A 13,365-nucleotide genomic window follows, 5' to 3' on the forward strand; every position below is an offset into this window, starting at 1 on the left:
GAGCATGCGCACAGACGCAGAGTCTGGCAAACCTGGCTGCTGGAACTACAACGCCCAGCATGTCCCTGGAGCGTCTCTGACTCTCCTCCAATCAGAGAGAGAGAAAGGAAATCGAGGTGAGGGGAAATGGAAAGAAACCGGCTCCAGTGCGCATGTGTGCGGATGTGCTTTGGCACTCCAGGTAAAGATGGCGGAGCGCGGTTACAGCTTTTCGCTGACTACATTCAGGTATGGAAGGGGCTCCCAAAGTCCTCCGCGGAGCGGAGGTTCTACGAGTTCCCTCTGCCCCGTTTTTTCCGTCCTAGTCTCTGGCTTGATGTTTCCGGGGGGCCCAGTAGGAAGTAGCGATGGAAATGCGACTTTGCAAAGTCATTTTCTTGGCCCGCCCGCGGCCTGGGAGCAGCGGTGCTGGGAAGCAGCGGGAACTCGGGTTTGGGGATCCAGGGCGACCTTGGGGCTGCGGGAGGGTAAGGTCCTCAACTAGCGATTTCCTTTCGCTTTGGGGACTGGAGAATAAGGCAGTTTTGGATTAGGTGCCTCCGGGTGTCCCGTTCGGAACTCGGGATTTCCTTCCTGACCTGTAGGCCTGATTGGGGAGCTTCTGGACCTTGGAATCTTGGTCAGATCTTTGGGGTCCTTTTTTTTCTCTTCGGAAAACCGCATCGTTACAGTTTGGTCTGAGTCTTACAGTCTCCATTTGGTACTTCGAAATCTCTTCCCACTTTCGGTTTCTTCCATGCCCCTGTTAGAACTTTAAGGACTAAAAATGAAAGCGCTAATCTTCCTGTCAGCTAGTGTTTGTGGGCCCCAGACTACGAGGTTACATTTCCGTTTTGGCCATGTTTTGGAGGGTGAGGAGGATATGTTTACTTTACAAAAGATTGTAGGCTTTTCTATTTTAGAACAAGGGATTAATAATAGTACATTTTTCAAAATACGGTTGAGATAAAACTATTGTTCCAAATGTAAGAAAACCATCAGCGAAGCGTTTAATAAATCGACCCGGTAATGATTTAGTTTGACCATTTTCTTACGGATCAGTAATCTCCCATTTAGTTGAAATGCAGTTCTCTCTGACAGCTGAAGGCAAGCGGGATCCAACTTGTTGAGTACTTTCTTGTGTGGGTGCACTTAACCTACTCTATTTCTTTCTACTACCATGTGTGATACATGTTATTTCAACATCTTACAGATGAATTAACCACAGGCTGAACAAATTAAAACTTGTCCAAGGTCATAGATGAGTAGCTGAGTTCACATTCGAACTGGGTTCTTTCTGATGATAAAATTAATACACTTCCTATTACTGTATGGTGTCTTTTTAAAATACTAAAATACTTTCCTTACACTTGGCAGTTTTCAATAATAAATGAGGATTTTTTTAACTTTTGTCTGTAACAACATACAATGATAGAGAACAGTGTTTGCTAAATAATCACTCTTCATGTTTGTGAACAAAGCAAACTTGGTTCTTTAAGAAGGTGTAATCCTTTCTTTAGGATAAGTGGAGCTGAAACATAAAACATCATCAGGGACTGAATACATCTGTAATAATTTATTAAAATTTGTTTTTTAACATAATGGTTCAACTCTTTTGATTTAAAAATTTTGTTTCTAGCCTATTGTAATCAGAATTAAACTATAGTGGTGGAAGTTATGAGGCTATATGATAGGATGAAAAAGTATTCTTGTGGATTACATTCAGTTGAGGATATGAGTAAACAAATTGGTGTCTACTAATCCATTCTGAAAAAAAGTTTTTCTCTTAGAAATTTTTATTAAAAAAGAGTAAAAGAAGAAACATAACTGTAGATTGGATCGTCAGGAAAAGCCAGTGTTTGGGGGTGAATTGTGAGACCAGAAGGTGAAAAAAGCCAACTATTTGAAGATTTAGGGGTAGAGAGACTGGTGGACAGAGGAAAGAGGATATGTGAAAGTCGTGAAGTTGGGAAAGAGCTTGAACTACAGGAATTGATAATAAGGCCAATCAACAAAGTTGAGGATTGAGTGACAGAGTATCCATAATTTTATGAAGATGAAAGAAATGACCTTCTGAAATTCAAGGTTATATTTGTGCTAGAGGGTAGTGAGCAACGAGTTAGCGTGGGTAGGGCCACTCTCACAGAGCCCTGGTTATATTTGTGCTAGAGGGTAGTGAGCAACGAGTTAGCGTGGGTAGGGCCACTCTCACAGAGCCCTGTAGACCAGAATAAGAAGTTTGTATTTTAGGTGAACCAGGGAGTTATAGCATTTAAGTGAGTGGTGATGTGGTACAATGGTAACTCTGGCTAGGGGGATTGAAGTAAGAGTGGAAAAGAGGAAAACTGGTTAGAAGGCTGTATCAGTTATCCGAGGTAGAGATGCTGGTTACTTTGGAATGGGCTAGTGGCATGACTGACTACAAAGATTGTTGATTGCTCAGTGAGCTCAAGACTGGTGAGCTTTCATATAGGAAGATGCAATGGTAGATGTGTGTGCAGGTGATTGTGGGAACAGAGAGAAGATATATTTAAGTTTACCTGAGCCTTTAAAATGTTCCCCAGGAGTATTTGAGTTAGATTTTGAACAATAATTGAAAGCTGGATGGACCCAGTGAGTCATGATAGGATTATTGAAATAGTGACTAATAAAGTAAAATATGTGCAGTCTAATTTTAAAAATTTAAATACCTTTGATGTTATTTCACTCAAGTTAACTAATTTTGTCATTTAAGAGTCTTTAAACTGCCACACCTAGGCTTATTCCATATATAGGTCTGGTTGTGTCTCTGTCAGCCAAATGATTGTGATTCCTGGAATAGGTTATATGTTAGAATATTGACCGAACAGAGCTTCCTCACACTTTGTTGAGGAAGACAAACGTTGTAAGACTAATTTAAGCATGATGAATCTTAGCCAGAGAGGAAGTATGGGACATCATAGGCATGAGCGTATGGGATTCAACCTAGTCTGGATGGTCAGGACAGCTTCTCTAAGAACATGACATTTCTACTAAAGATTGAAGGATGACCAGGAGAGAGTTCACCAGAGGAAGGTGAGATGCATTCCAGACAGAGATGTTAGTTTATCAAAGGGGTTTTTGAATTCTAAGAGTGGTCTGTGTGTCTGGAACAAAGTTGAGGATTGAGTGACAGAGTATCCATAATTTTATGAAGATGAAAGAAATGACCTTCTGAAATTCAAGGTTATATTTTCATTAGTAGACTGGAGATATAGACCAAGCTGTGTCATTCTAGACAAATTACTTTCACTCAAAAACTTTTTCTTTAGGGCGCCTGAGTGGCTCAGTTGGTTAAGCGACTGCCTTCAGCTCAGGTCATGATCCTGGAGTCCCGGGATCGAGTCCCACATCGGGCTTCCTGCTCAGCGGGGAGTCTGCTTCTCCCTCTGACCCTCTTCTCTCTTGTGCTATCTCCCATTCTCTCTCTCTCTCTGAAATAAATAAATAAAATCTTTAAAAAAAAAAACCTTTTTCTTTATCTGTAAAATTAGGTTAGTCTGTGAATTTGTAGTGTTTTAACTTAACAACTGGATTGAAATAAAGTATGATCTTAAAAGCCAGTTCAGGGCTAGTAATTGGCTACAAAACCCATGGAATCAGATATGTTAAGTATCACCAGCTCATAACTTCTAGAAATAGCCTTACATAGAAAATATTTTGTCATGGGTGATAACAAAGTCTTACATCTTAGGCCATGCCTACTTTCTAAAATGTGTAACTCCCCTCATATGAAATATATGCTGTTGTTTAACAGACACATACATGTTCTTAATAACGTAACTGTTTGGTATTTACTTACTGCTAATTTTGTGCCAGGAACAAAAGGCATCTCTTTATTTAATCTTCACAACAATCTTTTGAAATAGGTACAGTACTGTTATCCCCACTGTGAAAACTGAGACACAGTGGGGTTAAGTAACTAGCCCAAAGTCAGAAGGTTGGGAAGTGGTAAAAGGCAAAAACTAATGATGTAATATATGGTGATTAACATAACAATAAAAATTAAAAAAACTAATGATGTAATGTATGGTGATTAATATAACAATAAAAAATTTAAAAAAAAGGCAACAGTAATGATGATGTTGCTTTTAAGAAACAGACAAGAAGCGGGGGGTGGAAAGGAAAAATAAGGGCTTCACTATGAATATGTTCAAATTGCCTGGTAAACTCAATTTCTGTACAGCTTTATAATGTGAAAGCTCAGCTGTTCCTTGATATTTGGTTAATGGATTTGACCTATATATCTGCCCTCTCTCTGAGATATTTCTATTATACATATTTGAAGATATGTGAATTTAGCAAATACCTTTGTTTCTTTTTAAGCCCATCTGGTAAACTTGTCCAGATTGAATATGCTTTGGCTGCTGTAGCTGGAGGAGCCCCTTCAGTGGGAATTAAAGGTAATTAAATGTTTCATTCATTTCAGATGCCTGTTAATAGTTCTAAAGTTCTTTTGGAATTAATTAGTAATTAATATAAATAAATAGCTAGGGCAGCATAATTTTTAACAGTTCTTTCTGTTGATTTACAGTATTTTGAAGTTTAAAAAAAGTAATAAGCCAGTAAGTCTAAGAAGATGGTTAAAATTTTTTTTCAAAATAAATGTAGCTCCTTTATCTCTTAGTTGTAATAACAGTTAGGCTTTCCCATTGAGAAAACTGAATATTATTTTGTTTTTCTGCTAATTATATATAGTTTTTATCCTTTCTATAATTTAGAAAGTTAATGATAAAACTTAATCTAAAGATATACCCCCCTTTTTTTTAAAAGCCCGTATCATTGATTAAATTTCAAATTATAAAAACAGTAGCCAAGTAGGCAGGAGTCTGTTATTTTAAAATGTATGGACCCTTAGGTGTCCTGGAATAACTTGAAGAGATGTTGGGTAATGCATTTAGCTATGGGGATTCCTTAGCACAATATAGATGACCAGTGAGAGAAAAATGGATTTACTGTTTCTTAGGTGATTTTAATATAGAAAAGGTTTTATAAGGAAGAGGAAATAAAGGAGTTTGGATGAATTGCATCCATAATTAGAAAACTGTTGAAGCAGAGTCTTTAAGTGATTAAACATTTAGCACTTTTTTTTTTAAAGCTGCAAATGGTGTGGTATTAGCAACTGAGAAGAAACAGAAATCCATTCTGTATGACGAGCGAAGTGTACACAAAGTGGAACCAATTACCAAGCATATAGGCCTGGTGTATAGTGGCATGGGCCCAGATTACAGGTACTTTTACACTATTTGTTGTTTTTTCACCATTGTACGAACTGTTTGTAATTGTACCTTGAGGAGAAAAATCAAGGGATGTTTTTCCTTTAATCTCCCAACCCTTTATTTTTGTACTTTGTTTAGCAACCGCAGCATCATTGGCAGCAGAATTTAGCTTGCCTGCATAGACTACACGAAGGGTCGCTTTAAGGATAACTCAGTGCCACTCCATTGTAAAAGAGGAGATCCAGTACTTCTCTTAACCTCTGTTTAGTGATCTTTCCCTTCTGATCACAACCCCTCTACTATCCAAGGACGAGGCTGTTCTCTAATGCATTTTAAAAACAAAAGCAATAGAACTTATAATAAACTATATTTAGAAAAAGTTATCAGGCAGCAAAAGAAAGCAAGCATTACCATTCAGAGTTAACCCCAGTATATTTATTTGTGTTCTTAGCAAAGGGACAGAATTCTCAAAGGCCACTGGAGTGAAACATCAGGGCCTTTGTTATATAAGGGTACTAGCAAGTTGAAAGAGATTGGCAGCTTTCTCTGTTTGTCATTTAACAAGTAAAAAGGGTATTTTAATTACTTCATTCCTGATTTTTGGGAAACAACACAGGTAGAACTGAAGTTTCACTCAGAAAAAGCAACGGTGTTGCTGGAATGTCGTCAGGCTTCACTACAGTAGATCCTATTACCCTTGTATGGAAGGGATGCCGCAGTGTACTCACGGAATACACTGATAGGACAGGAGCACTGAGGATAAACTGAGTCTTATACCGAGGGGAAATGTGCATAGGTCAGATCCGCAGTACAGGAGCAGGTAAAGGTACATTCTGTTTGTCTTGCTAATGTTTTTGATTATCATATACAATATTCTTGATATTTTTTAATAATTAAAAAAATTTTTTAAGTTATGGATAGTTTCTTGCTGTTCCTTAATCTCTGAAGGGTACTCTTTGAAGTGAAATCTGTGGAAAGGATGGAAGCAGAGTGAAAAAAAATGTGTGTGTACGTTGTGTGTGTGTGTGTGTACGTACGTACATACGTGTACTATCATGTGGGCTTTTGTGTGTTTTGGCTTGACTGAGATATAAAGACAAGATGACTGCCCTCAGGAAAGGGGGCACAATCTTGAAGAAGCCTTGGAGGGAGGTAGAGCTCCCATTGTGTACACTAAATCTATTACTGCCGAGCTGAGTGGTACCCCTTGTCGCTAATTTTCTTCCGTTTGTCTTATCCTTGACACATCTCCTATGGCTCAGCTCCTCTGTGTTGCTCTGGTGTCTTCTTGTAAGTTAACTGGAATCAGATATCAGAGCAAGACTAGCTTTGAGCTGATTGCTACTATTACACAGATACATATAAGTCTTGTGCTGTACGTATATATCTATAGGAGGAGAAGAGTCGTTAAATAACAGAGTGTCGAGATTTTAATTAAATCTTACTTCCTTGTTTGTTAGAGTGCTCGTGCACAGAGCTCGAAAACTAGCTCAGCAATACTATCTCGTTTACCAAGAACCCATTCCCACAGCTCAGCTGGTACAGAGAGTAGCTTCAGTGATGCAAGAATACACTCAGTCAGGGTAAGTTGATTTTATTATTTGAAATGTGTCATGAATTAGAAAAAAGAAACCATTTTAGAAGAGTGGATATATTTAAAAAGGGGACTTACTATTCCTGTATTTATTTAATAGGTAGAGAAGATCACTATGATGGATATTTCTGATCTTAATTGGATCTAGAACATTTTCTTAAGGAAAAAATTAGAGTGATTTCTTGATATAATTGCAGAAAGCAGCTTCTAGATAATTTTCTTTTGCCAGTGATTAAAACACTTCTTTATGGGCAGACAGTGATTGCTGCTTCCAAACTTATCTTTCCAACCAGAAATGATTATGAGCACATGATGAAAGCAATAACTCTTTGATACATCCATATTCTTTTAATTCTCGAATCTGGGTGTGCATGTGGATGAGATGGTATAAAGGTAGTTGCTGATACATAAAGCTAGTGGAAAAGCTGCATTTTTTGAAAGTTGTCATTTTGCTAAGACACAAGATGTTACTCCAGATTTATTAACCCCGATATTTGTGTCTCTCCATTTACCAAAATGATTTGATTAGTGTTCCTTAGTACCATAAAGAGAATTTGTTTTGAATTGATTTGTTCAGAAGGGTATGAAATCCTTCTTAAGGAATTTACAAGACTAATTCATTTTACCTGATGATATGCTTCATTAATACTTAAGAGTATTAATAAATCCTTACCTTAGGTTGACTTTAACACCATGAAGATGCCAAGTAATTTCATTTTTCTTTTTTTCAGTGGTGTTCGTCCATTTGGAGTTTCCCTACTAATTTGTGGTTGGAATGAGGGGCGACCATATTTATTTCAGTCAGATCCATCTGTAAGTATCATCAGACATATTGGAGGGATTTGTTAAAGTACTCTTTGAACATCTAATAAAAACAATAACCACGAAAAGTTTAAAATTTAGCAGTATGTCCTTTTTTCTTTTCCACTGGGGCTTTAGAATGTATGGAGTAGTGCATATTCATTTGCACATTTAAAATGTTGGTAATACAGTCTCGTGATGAAGAGGGTACATTAGTTCTGCCCTGTTTTTCTGCCTTTTCTTATTCATTAACCTCACATACTTGAATGATTTGTTGGAATAGTTGTTATCAAATATCTTCAAGTTGGTGGAATTTTGTTACTTTGACAAATGTGATGAAAAACTTGTGTCTAGAGGACAGTGCTGTGCTCCTTGCTATCTATTTAATCCTGGGGCTGGCTTGAGTGGGACTCTTCCTGCACAAACACAGATGTAACTCGTGAAGCCAGTGCTCTGCAAAGTGGGTGAGCTTGTCTCTTTGAAAGCAGAAGATTGGTATCTGAGTTAGAAGGTGTTTGTAGATGCTGCTACTGCTTCACAACCATCTCATTTGCTGTGAGGAAAACCAGAGGAAAAAAAAATCATGATTAGGAACGGATCTTTCCAAGTGTGTGGATCATTAAATAATTACAAGTTCATCCAGTGTCAATCTTAAACTCTAACCTTGTAATCTGAGAAAGCAAAAGAAAAATATTTTGGTTGGCTGTTACTTAAATGAGAAAACTTAAGTATTTTGAGAGGTAACCGTGTCTGTGACCCCATCTCTGAGCTGCTGAAGCTAAATGACAAGCCCTCTTCCCTTCCTTCCATTGGGGTAGCAGAAGCCACCGTCACTGGCATCCAGGTTTCATTTTTTGCCCTTTTCTTCCCTGTTCTATCTAAAAGGCAGCTGTTTTAAAGTATGTTTCTTTAAGTGTTTTTCTTGTGTGTGTGCATATGTATTTTTTTCAACAGATGAGGCCATGTTATACACAATTTATTGTTGCTTTCATTTAATGTTAGGTTACAAAATACCAAAACTGAAATAATTTTAACGAAATGCTGTCTCTTTTTAATTTATTCAGCAGTAATAAAGACTTGCTCATCATTTTTCATACATATATGATAGATTTTTAGAGCCCTTCAATCCTAGTAAGCTGAAATAATACTTTTGCTTATTTGCCTTAAGTTAACCTGTTTCCTTTAACTGACTTTCTCACATAAATTGTATACCATGAATTACACATATTCAAAATGTACAGTTTAATGAGTTTTGATGGGTGTAAATACCTGAGAAAGATGTCACTACAATCCAAATACTGAACCTCTCCATAACCTCCCGAAGTGTCTTCATGCCTTTTTGTTACTTACCTTTTCTAAAAATAGTCTATTTTGTGACATATTCCATTGCATTCCAATATTCTGTGAACTTAGAAGTCAGAGACAAATCTATAGAACTAAAGAAGAAATGGCAGGGTGCTCTAGTAAGATTAATGATCTAAAATATGGCTTATTCTCTTCTCTTCCTGATTAGGGAGCTTACTTTGCCTGGAAAGCTACAGCAATGGGAAAGAACTATGTGAATGGGAAGACTTTCCTCGAGAAAAGGTAGGCTAACTGTAACTAGATTTAGCCAGTTTACTTTGTGGTTCTCAGCTCTCCTTAAATCATTAATATGAATCTAAACACATTTGTTTTATTACTTTGTATTCAAATACTCACTTGTGTAGCCTACTTAGAAATAAAATAAACAAAAACTTCTCTCCACCCTGGCTTCCTAGTCTTCAGTATATTAAGTGGTAATACTAGATATTTAAGAACTTTTCTTTCTACATTCTTACAGTTGTTTCCTAAACGTTGTTTCTAATTTTTACTTTGTTTCTTCTCCTACAATCTAAAAAAAAAAATGAAAAATCGTTGGATTTGGAGTAAGAAATTTGCGAGGAAAGTTTGAGTGAGTTAAGTGATAATAGTTTACATTATGACAATTATAGAAAAAAATTGTGAAGCCAAATACCTGGTATTAATGGTAGATTAAATATATGCTATATATGCTTGATGAAAAGTGGAGTACTATGTAAAAATCTGTCACTACCATAGCACAACAACCTGCTCTTATTTCCAGCTGTATTCTGGACTCAGCATTAGTCCACCATTTTGAATGGCAGAAGTTTGTAATTGACTGGAAACAACAGATGAACCTTCTCAGTACATTTTTCACATAATGTTAAGATTACTAAAAATCTTAAACCTGGGATTAATTGGTACACTTAAATAATTTCAAGATCTTTCTTAAAGCACTTTCCTTTTACATATTAATAGTGAGTCTTCAAACATTTCACGGGTTACAAGCTTCATGATTTTAGGAATGCAGGCCAAATAATTCTTATTTGGGGACAGCTATTGCAGTGAGTGGACTAAAAGAATTAATCTGTAGCTTAGTGTTTTTAGGAGTGTTTTAGATTTTTAAAAATTCTTAATGCTGCTGTCAGGTTTAAATAATCATAAATAATGTAAATTGTGCCATAAATCATTGTTTTTTCAAAAAATTCTTTAGATATAATGAAGACCTGGAACTTGAAGATGCCATTCATACAGCCATATTAACCCTAAAGGTTAGCACAATTTCTAACAATGGGATTTATAATGAGTTTTATAAGTAAATGCTTGGAAAATTGACCTTTTGCCCTCCCTCTTCAATAGGAAAGCTTTGAAGGGCAAATGACAGAAGACAACATAGAGGTTGGAATCTGCAATGAAGCCGGATTCAGGAGGCTCACTCCGACTGAAGTTAAGGATTACTTGGCGGCCATAGCATAATAACTAAGTGACTGAAAAATCCGGAATTTCAGATAATCCCTCTACTTAAACATGTTTAAAGTATGTTTTGTTTTGCAGACTTTTTGCATACTTATTTCTACATGGTTTAATGGACTGATGTTTTTAAAATGACACTTATAAATCATAATAAACTGTTAAATCCAACTTCCAGCTTTTTAGGAGTTAGTAAAATTTTGAAATAGTCATTTCCTGCTTTTTATCACAGTTGACTTCTGGAAACTGCATTGCAGAGCAGAATGGTGAAATCACTTGTTAGTCTTCATGCAATTTTGGTTCAGTCAAATCTTGCTACACTCTTTACTGTCAGATGTCTCTGTGTCAGTAAAGCAAAATGCTGATTTTGGTAAACATCACTGCGTTTAGAGCTGGGAGAATCTAATGCTTTCGTGGTTTCATGAGACGATAGGAAGCATAGGTGTTTTGTAGGTGCTGTTAGGTGTGCATCAGTGAAACCCAAGGACACAGGTTGCACTCGAGCTGTGAAGGGTGCTAGGCCCAAGAGTCTCCTATAGGAAATCCGTGATGCAAGTAAATAAAAAATGGTGGACTGGTTTCTGTTGGTTTCTCCATCACAAGTAGGTAAACGTATTTAAAAGGAGTCCCTTAGATTCTACTAGACTTTTTAAACTCAAGGATGAACATAAGTGCTGGAAATAAAATCCTAATATTTAAACATCAAAGCTATGGCTTAAGGCTCTCCCTCATTCATGTAAGCTCAGTGTAATCAGAACCTTTGCTGCAAATTAAGGCTTGTACAAGTAGGCAAATAATGTGAACTCTATTTTTATTATATGTGAAGACATACAGCTTAATTTTTTTTTTAAGATTTTATTTATTTATTTTGACAGAGACAGCGAGAGAGGGAACACAAGCAGGGGGAGCGGGAGAGGGAGAAGCAGGCTTCCCGCTGAGCAGAGAGCCCGACACGGGGCTCGATCCCAGGACCCTGGGATCATGACCCGAGCTGAGGGCAGACACTTAACGACTGAGCCACCCAGGCGCCCCAAATTTTGTTTGTTTTTAAGGCATTTTAGGATAAGAGAAATCATCATTAGTCTGGCCCACAGAACAGAGTTTATGAATATCATCATTTCTTACTAACAGACCTATATAGTAGGCAGTTCCATGATTCAAATGTGGCTCAAAAGGTTTTAAGATTTACCTGACTGTAGGAGAAAAGAGTCTTACCTTGAAGTGTTTTGGTCAGGTTTCCCAGTTCTCCCCACCATCACGATAGCTCTGTATCTTAGTATAGGAGGCAGCAACTTTATTATGGGAGATGGGAGATGGCAGCTTGACCTCTGACATCAAGGTGTTTGTCTTGAAGGCCTTATCCAGTCATCTCTCCTGTGGGCTCTTGGTCTGTTGAGACTCCAGCACACTAGAACAAGAACATAGTAGTAGAAAGGAATGGTTTTTGGGTCAGGTCTTAACTCTCCCACTTACCGGCTCAGAGGGTTTTCTAAGGACAAAATTTGATGATGCAAATGAAAGGTCTGCAGGGTTCATGGTCAAGTATTCTGTATGGTTTAGCTGCCTTTGGATTAGTTTAATAAACCCTCTCTAATGTCCAATATTCAAAACCAGAAGAATACCAAAATTCTACAAGTCAAAGAAGGGAAAAGTAAAGGCAGGCATATTAAGGAGAAAAGTGTGTGTAGATTCCTACTAAGGGCTAACAGAAGAAGCCCACAGAATAAAGGGAGGAAAAATTCACAGAAGCAGCTCTATGTCCATATTCTGTTCTCGGGCTCTTGCTCGTCCATGCAAAGCCTCGTTCAATTGAAGCTGCCTAGAACACTTTTACCTTTGTTCTCAGTTGAGTCTTTTCATTGACCTTAAAATTAAGCCATTCCTTCTTGTCCCAGTTCTTGGGGAACTCAGTTCTTTGGTCTTGCGACCCACTGCATCCCTGAATGTCTCACAACTCTTCTCTCATTCTAGCTTGTGGAGTTGAGCTTCTTTCAACCTCCTTAAGCATCACAGTGCTCCTGATGTTCATGGCCCCTCTCTGATATTGGTTCACATTTTATCTTCCCACTCTTAAGAACTTTGCCTCTACTGGTTCTGTCCTTTCTCTTTTCTAGTTCCTCAATGAGCCATGAATTTAAGTTTCCAAAATTATTAGTTACGAAACAGGGAAATCTTTAAAATTAACGTGGGGGCAGGAAGGAGTGGCAAAGGAGAATAAGGAAAAGGAGTAATAACTGATCCTTATAATTATCAAGTGCTGGTTCACTGGGCTGTGGGTGATAAGGAGGATCAAAGGAGTTTTCATCTGTTCAGTGATGTTCGTGGACAAAAACCGCCAACTCAATCCTTAATCTCACCTCTTTATCAGATATCCAGGTGAGTAATAGCTTTCCAAGCATGAGCATATTTTACAAATTAGATAATTTTGGGGTACCTGGGTGGTTCAGTCATTAAGTGTCTGCCTTTCGCTCAGGTCATGATCCCAGGGTCCTGGGATCGAGCCCTGCATCAGGCTCCCTGCTCGGCGGGAAACCTGCTTCTCCCTCTCCCACTCCCCCTGCTTGTGTTCCTGTTCTCACTGTGTCTCTCTCTGTCAAATAAATAAAATCTTTAAAAAAAAAATTAGATAATTTTAACACTTCATTTGAGGCCATGCCCCTGAGTTTCATTACTTTTAACTTTTTTAGGTATTCCAGCTGGTACTCTCCATATTTTAAGTAGTAGGCTTATACAGTTATCTCTGGATTCCTGAAGGTTCGCCACTATATAAACTTTATATTCTGCAAGATGAGAATTTAGAACTCTTATACCATCCTCACTTTGTCTCAGTTTAATTAGATCACAGTGTTCAGTTTAAAAGTTTTTATTATGGCTTTGTAAGTATACTGTTATATTTCCTAAATAATTTTCCTGGAGATGATAATTGCTTCGCTTTTCTGTATTCTGTGTAGCTGTCACCAG

General features: G+C 37.6%; 1 protein-coding gene across 1 annotated transcript; it reads left to right on the forward strand.

The window, feature by feature from the left end:
• Positions 1 to 86: 86 nt before the first annotated feature.
• PSMA2 (proteasome 20S subunit alpha 2) lies at positions 87 to 10,575 on the forward strand. The gene is made up of 8 exons (XM_027574138.1): positions 87 to 228; positions 4,324 to 4,400; positions 5,096 to 5,228; positions 6,677 to 6,799; positions 7,542 to 7,623; positions 9,125 to 9,198; positions 10,148 to 10,205; positions 10,294 to 10,575. Exons 1-8 carry the CDS (start codon positions 188 to 190, stop codon positions 10,408 to 10,410), a joined length of 705 nt encoding a protein of 234 aa, XP_027429939.1. The 5' UTR covers positions 87 to 187; the 3' UTR covers positions 10,411 to 10,575.
• The last annotated feature ends 2,790 nt before the right edge of the window (positions 10,576 to 13,365 follow it).

Source organism: Zalophus californianus, chromosome 12, assembly GCF_009762305.2.
Source record: "Zalophus californianus isolate mZalCal1 chromosome 12, mZalCal1.pri.v2, whole genome shotgun sequence".
Taxonomy (NCBI): Eukaryota; Metazoa; Chordata; class Mammalia; order Carnivora; family Otariidae; genus Zalophus; species Zalophus californianus.

What these genes read in the sequence shown, in the direction of transcription:
- PSMA2 (XM_027574138.1), top strand. Translation starts at nt 188, where the DNA reads ATGGCGGAGCGCGGTTACAGCTTTTCGCTGACTACATTCAG. An exon ending in TATTTCAGTCAGATCCATCT is followed by an intron (nt 7,624 to 9,124) that starts GTAAGTATCATC and finishes CTTCCTGATTAG; the next exon opens with GGAGCTTACTTTGCCTGGAA. An exon ending in AAGACTTTCCTCGAGAAAAG is followed by an intron (nt 9,199 to 10,147) that starts GTAGGCTAACTG and finishes AAAATTCTTTAG; the next exon opens with ATATAATGAAGACCTGGAAC.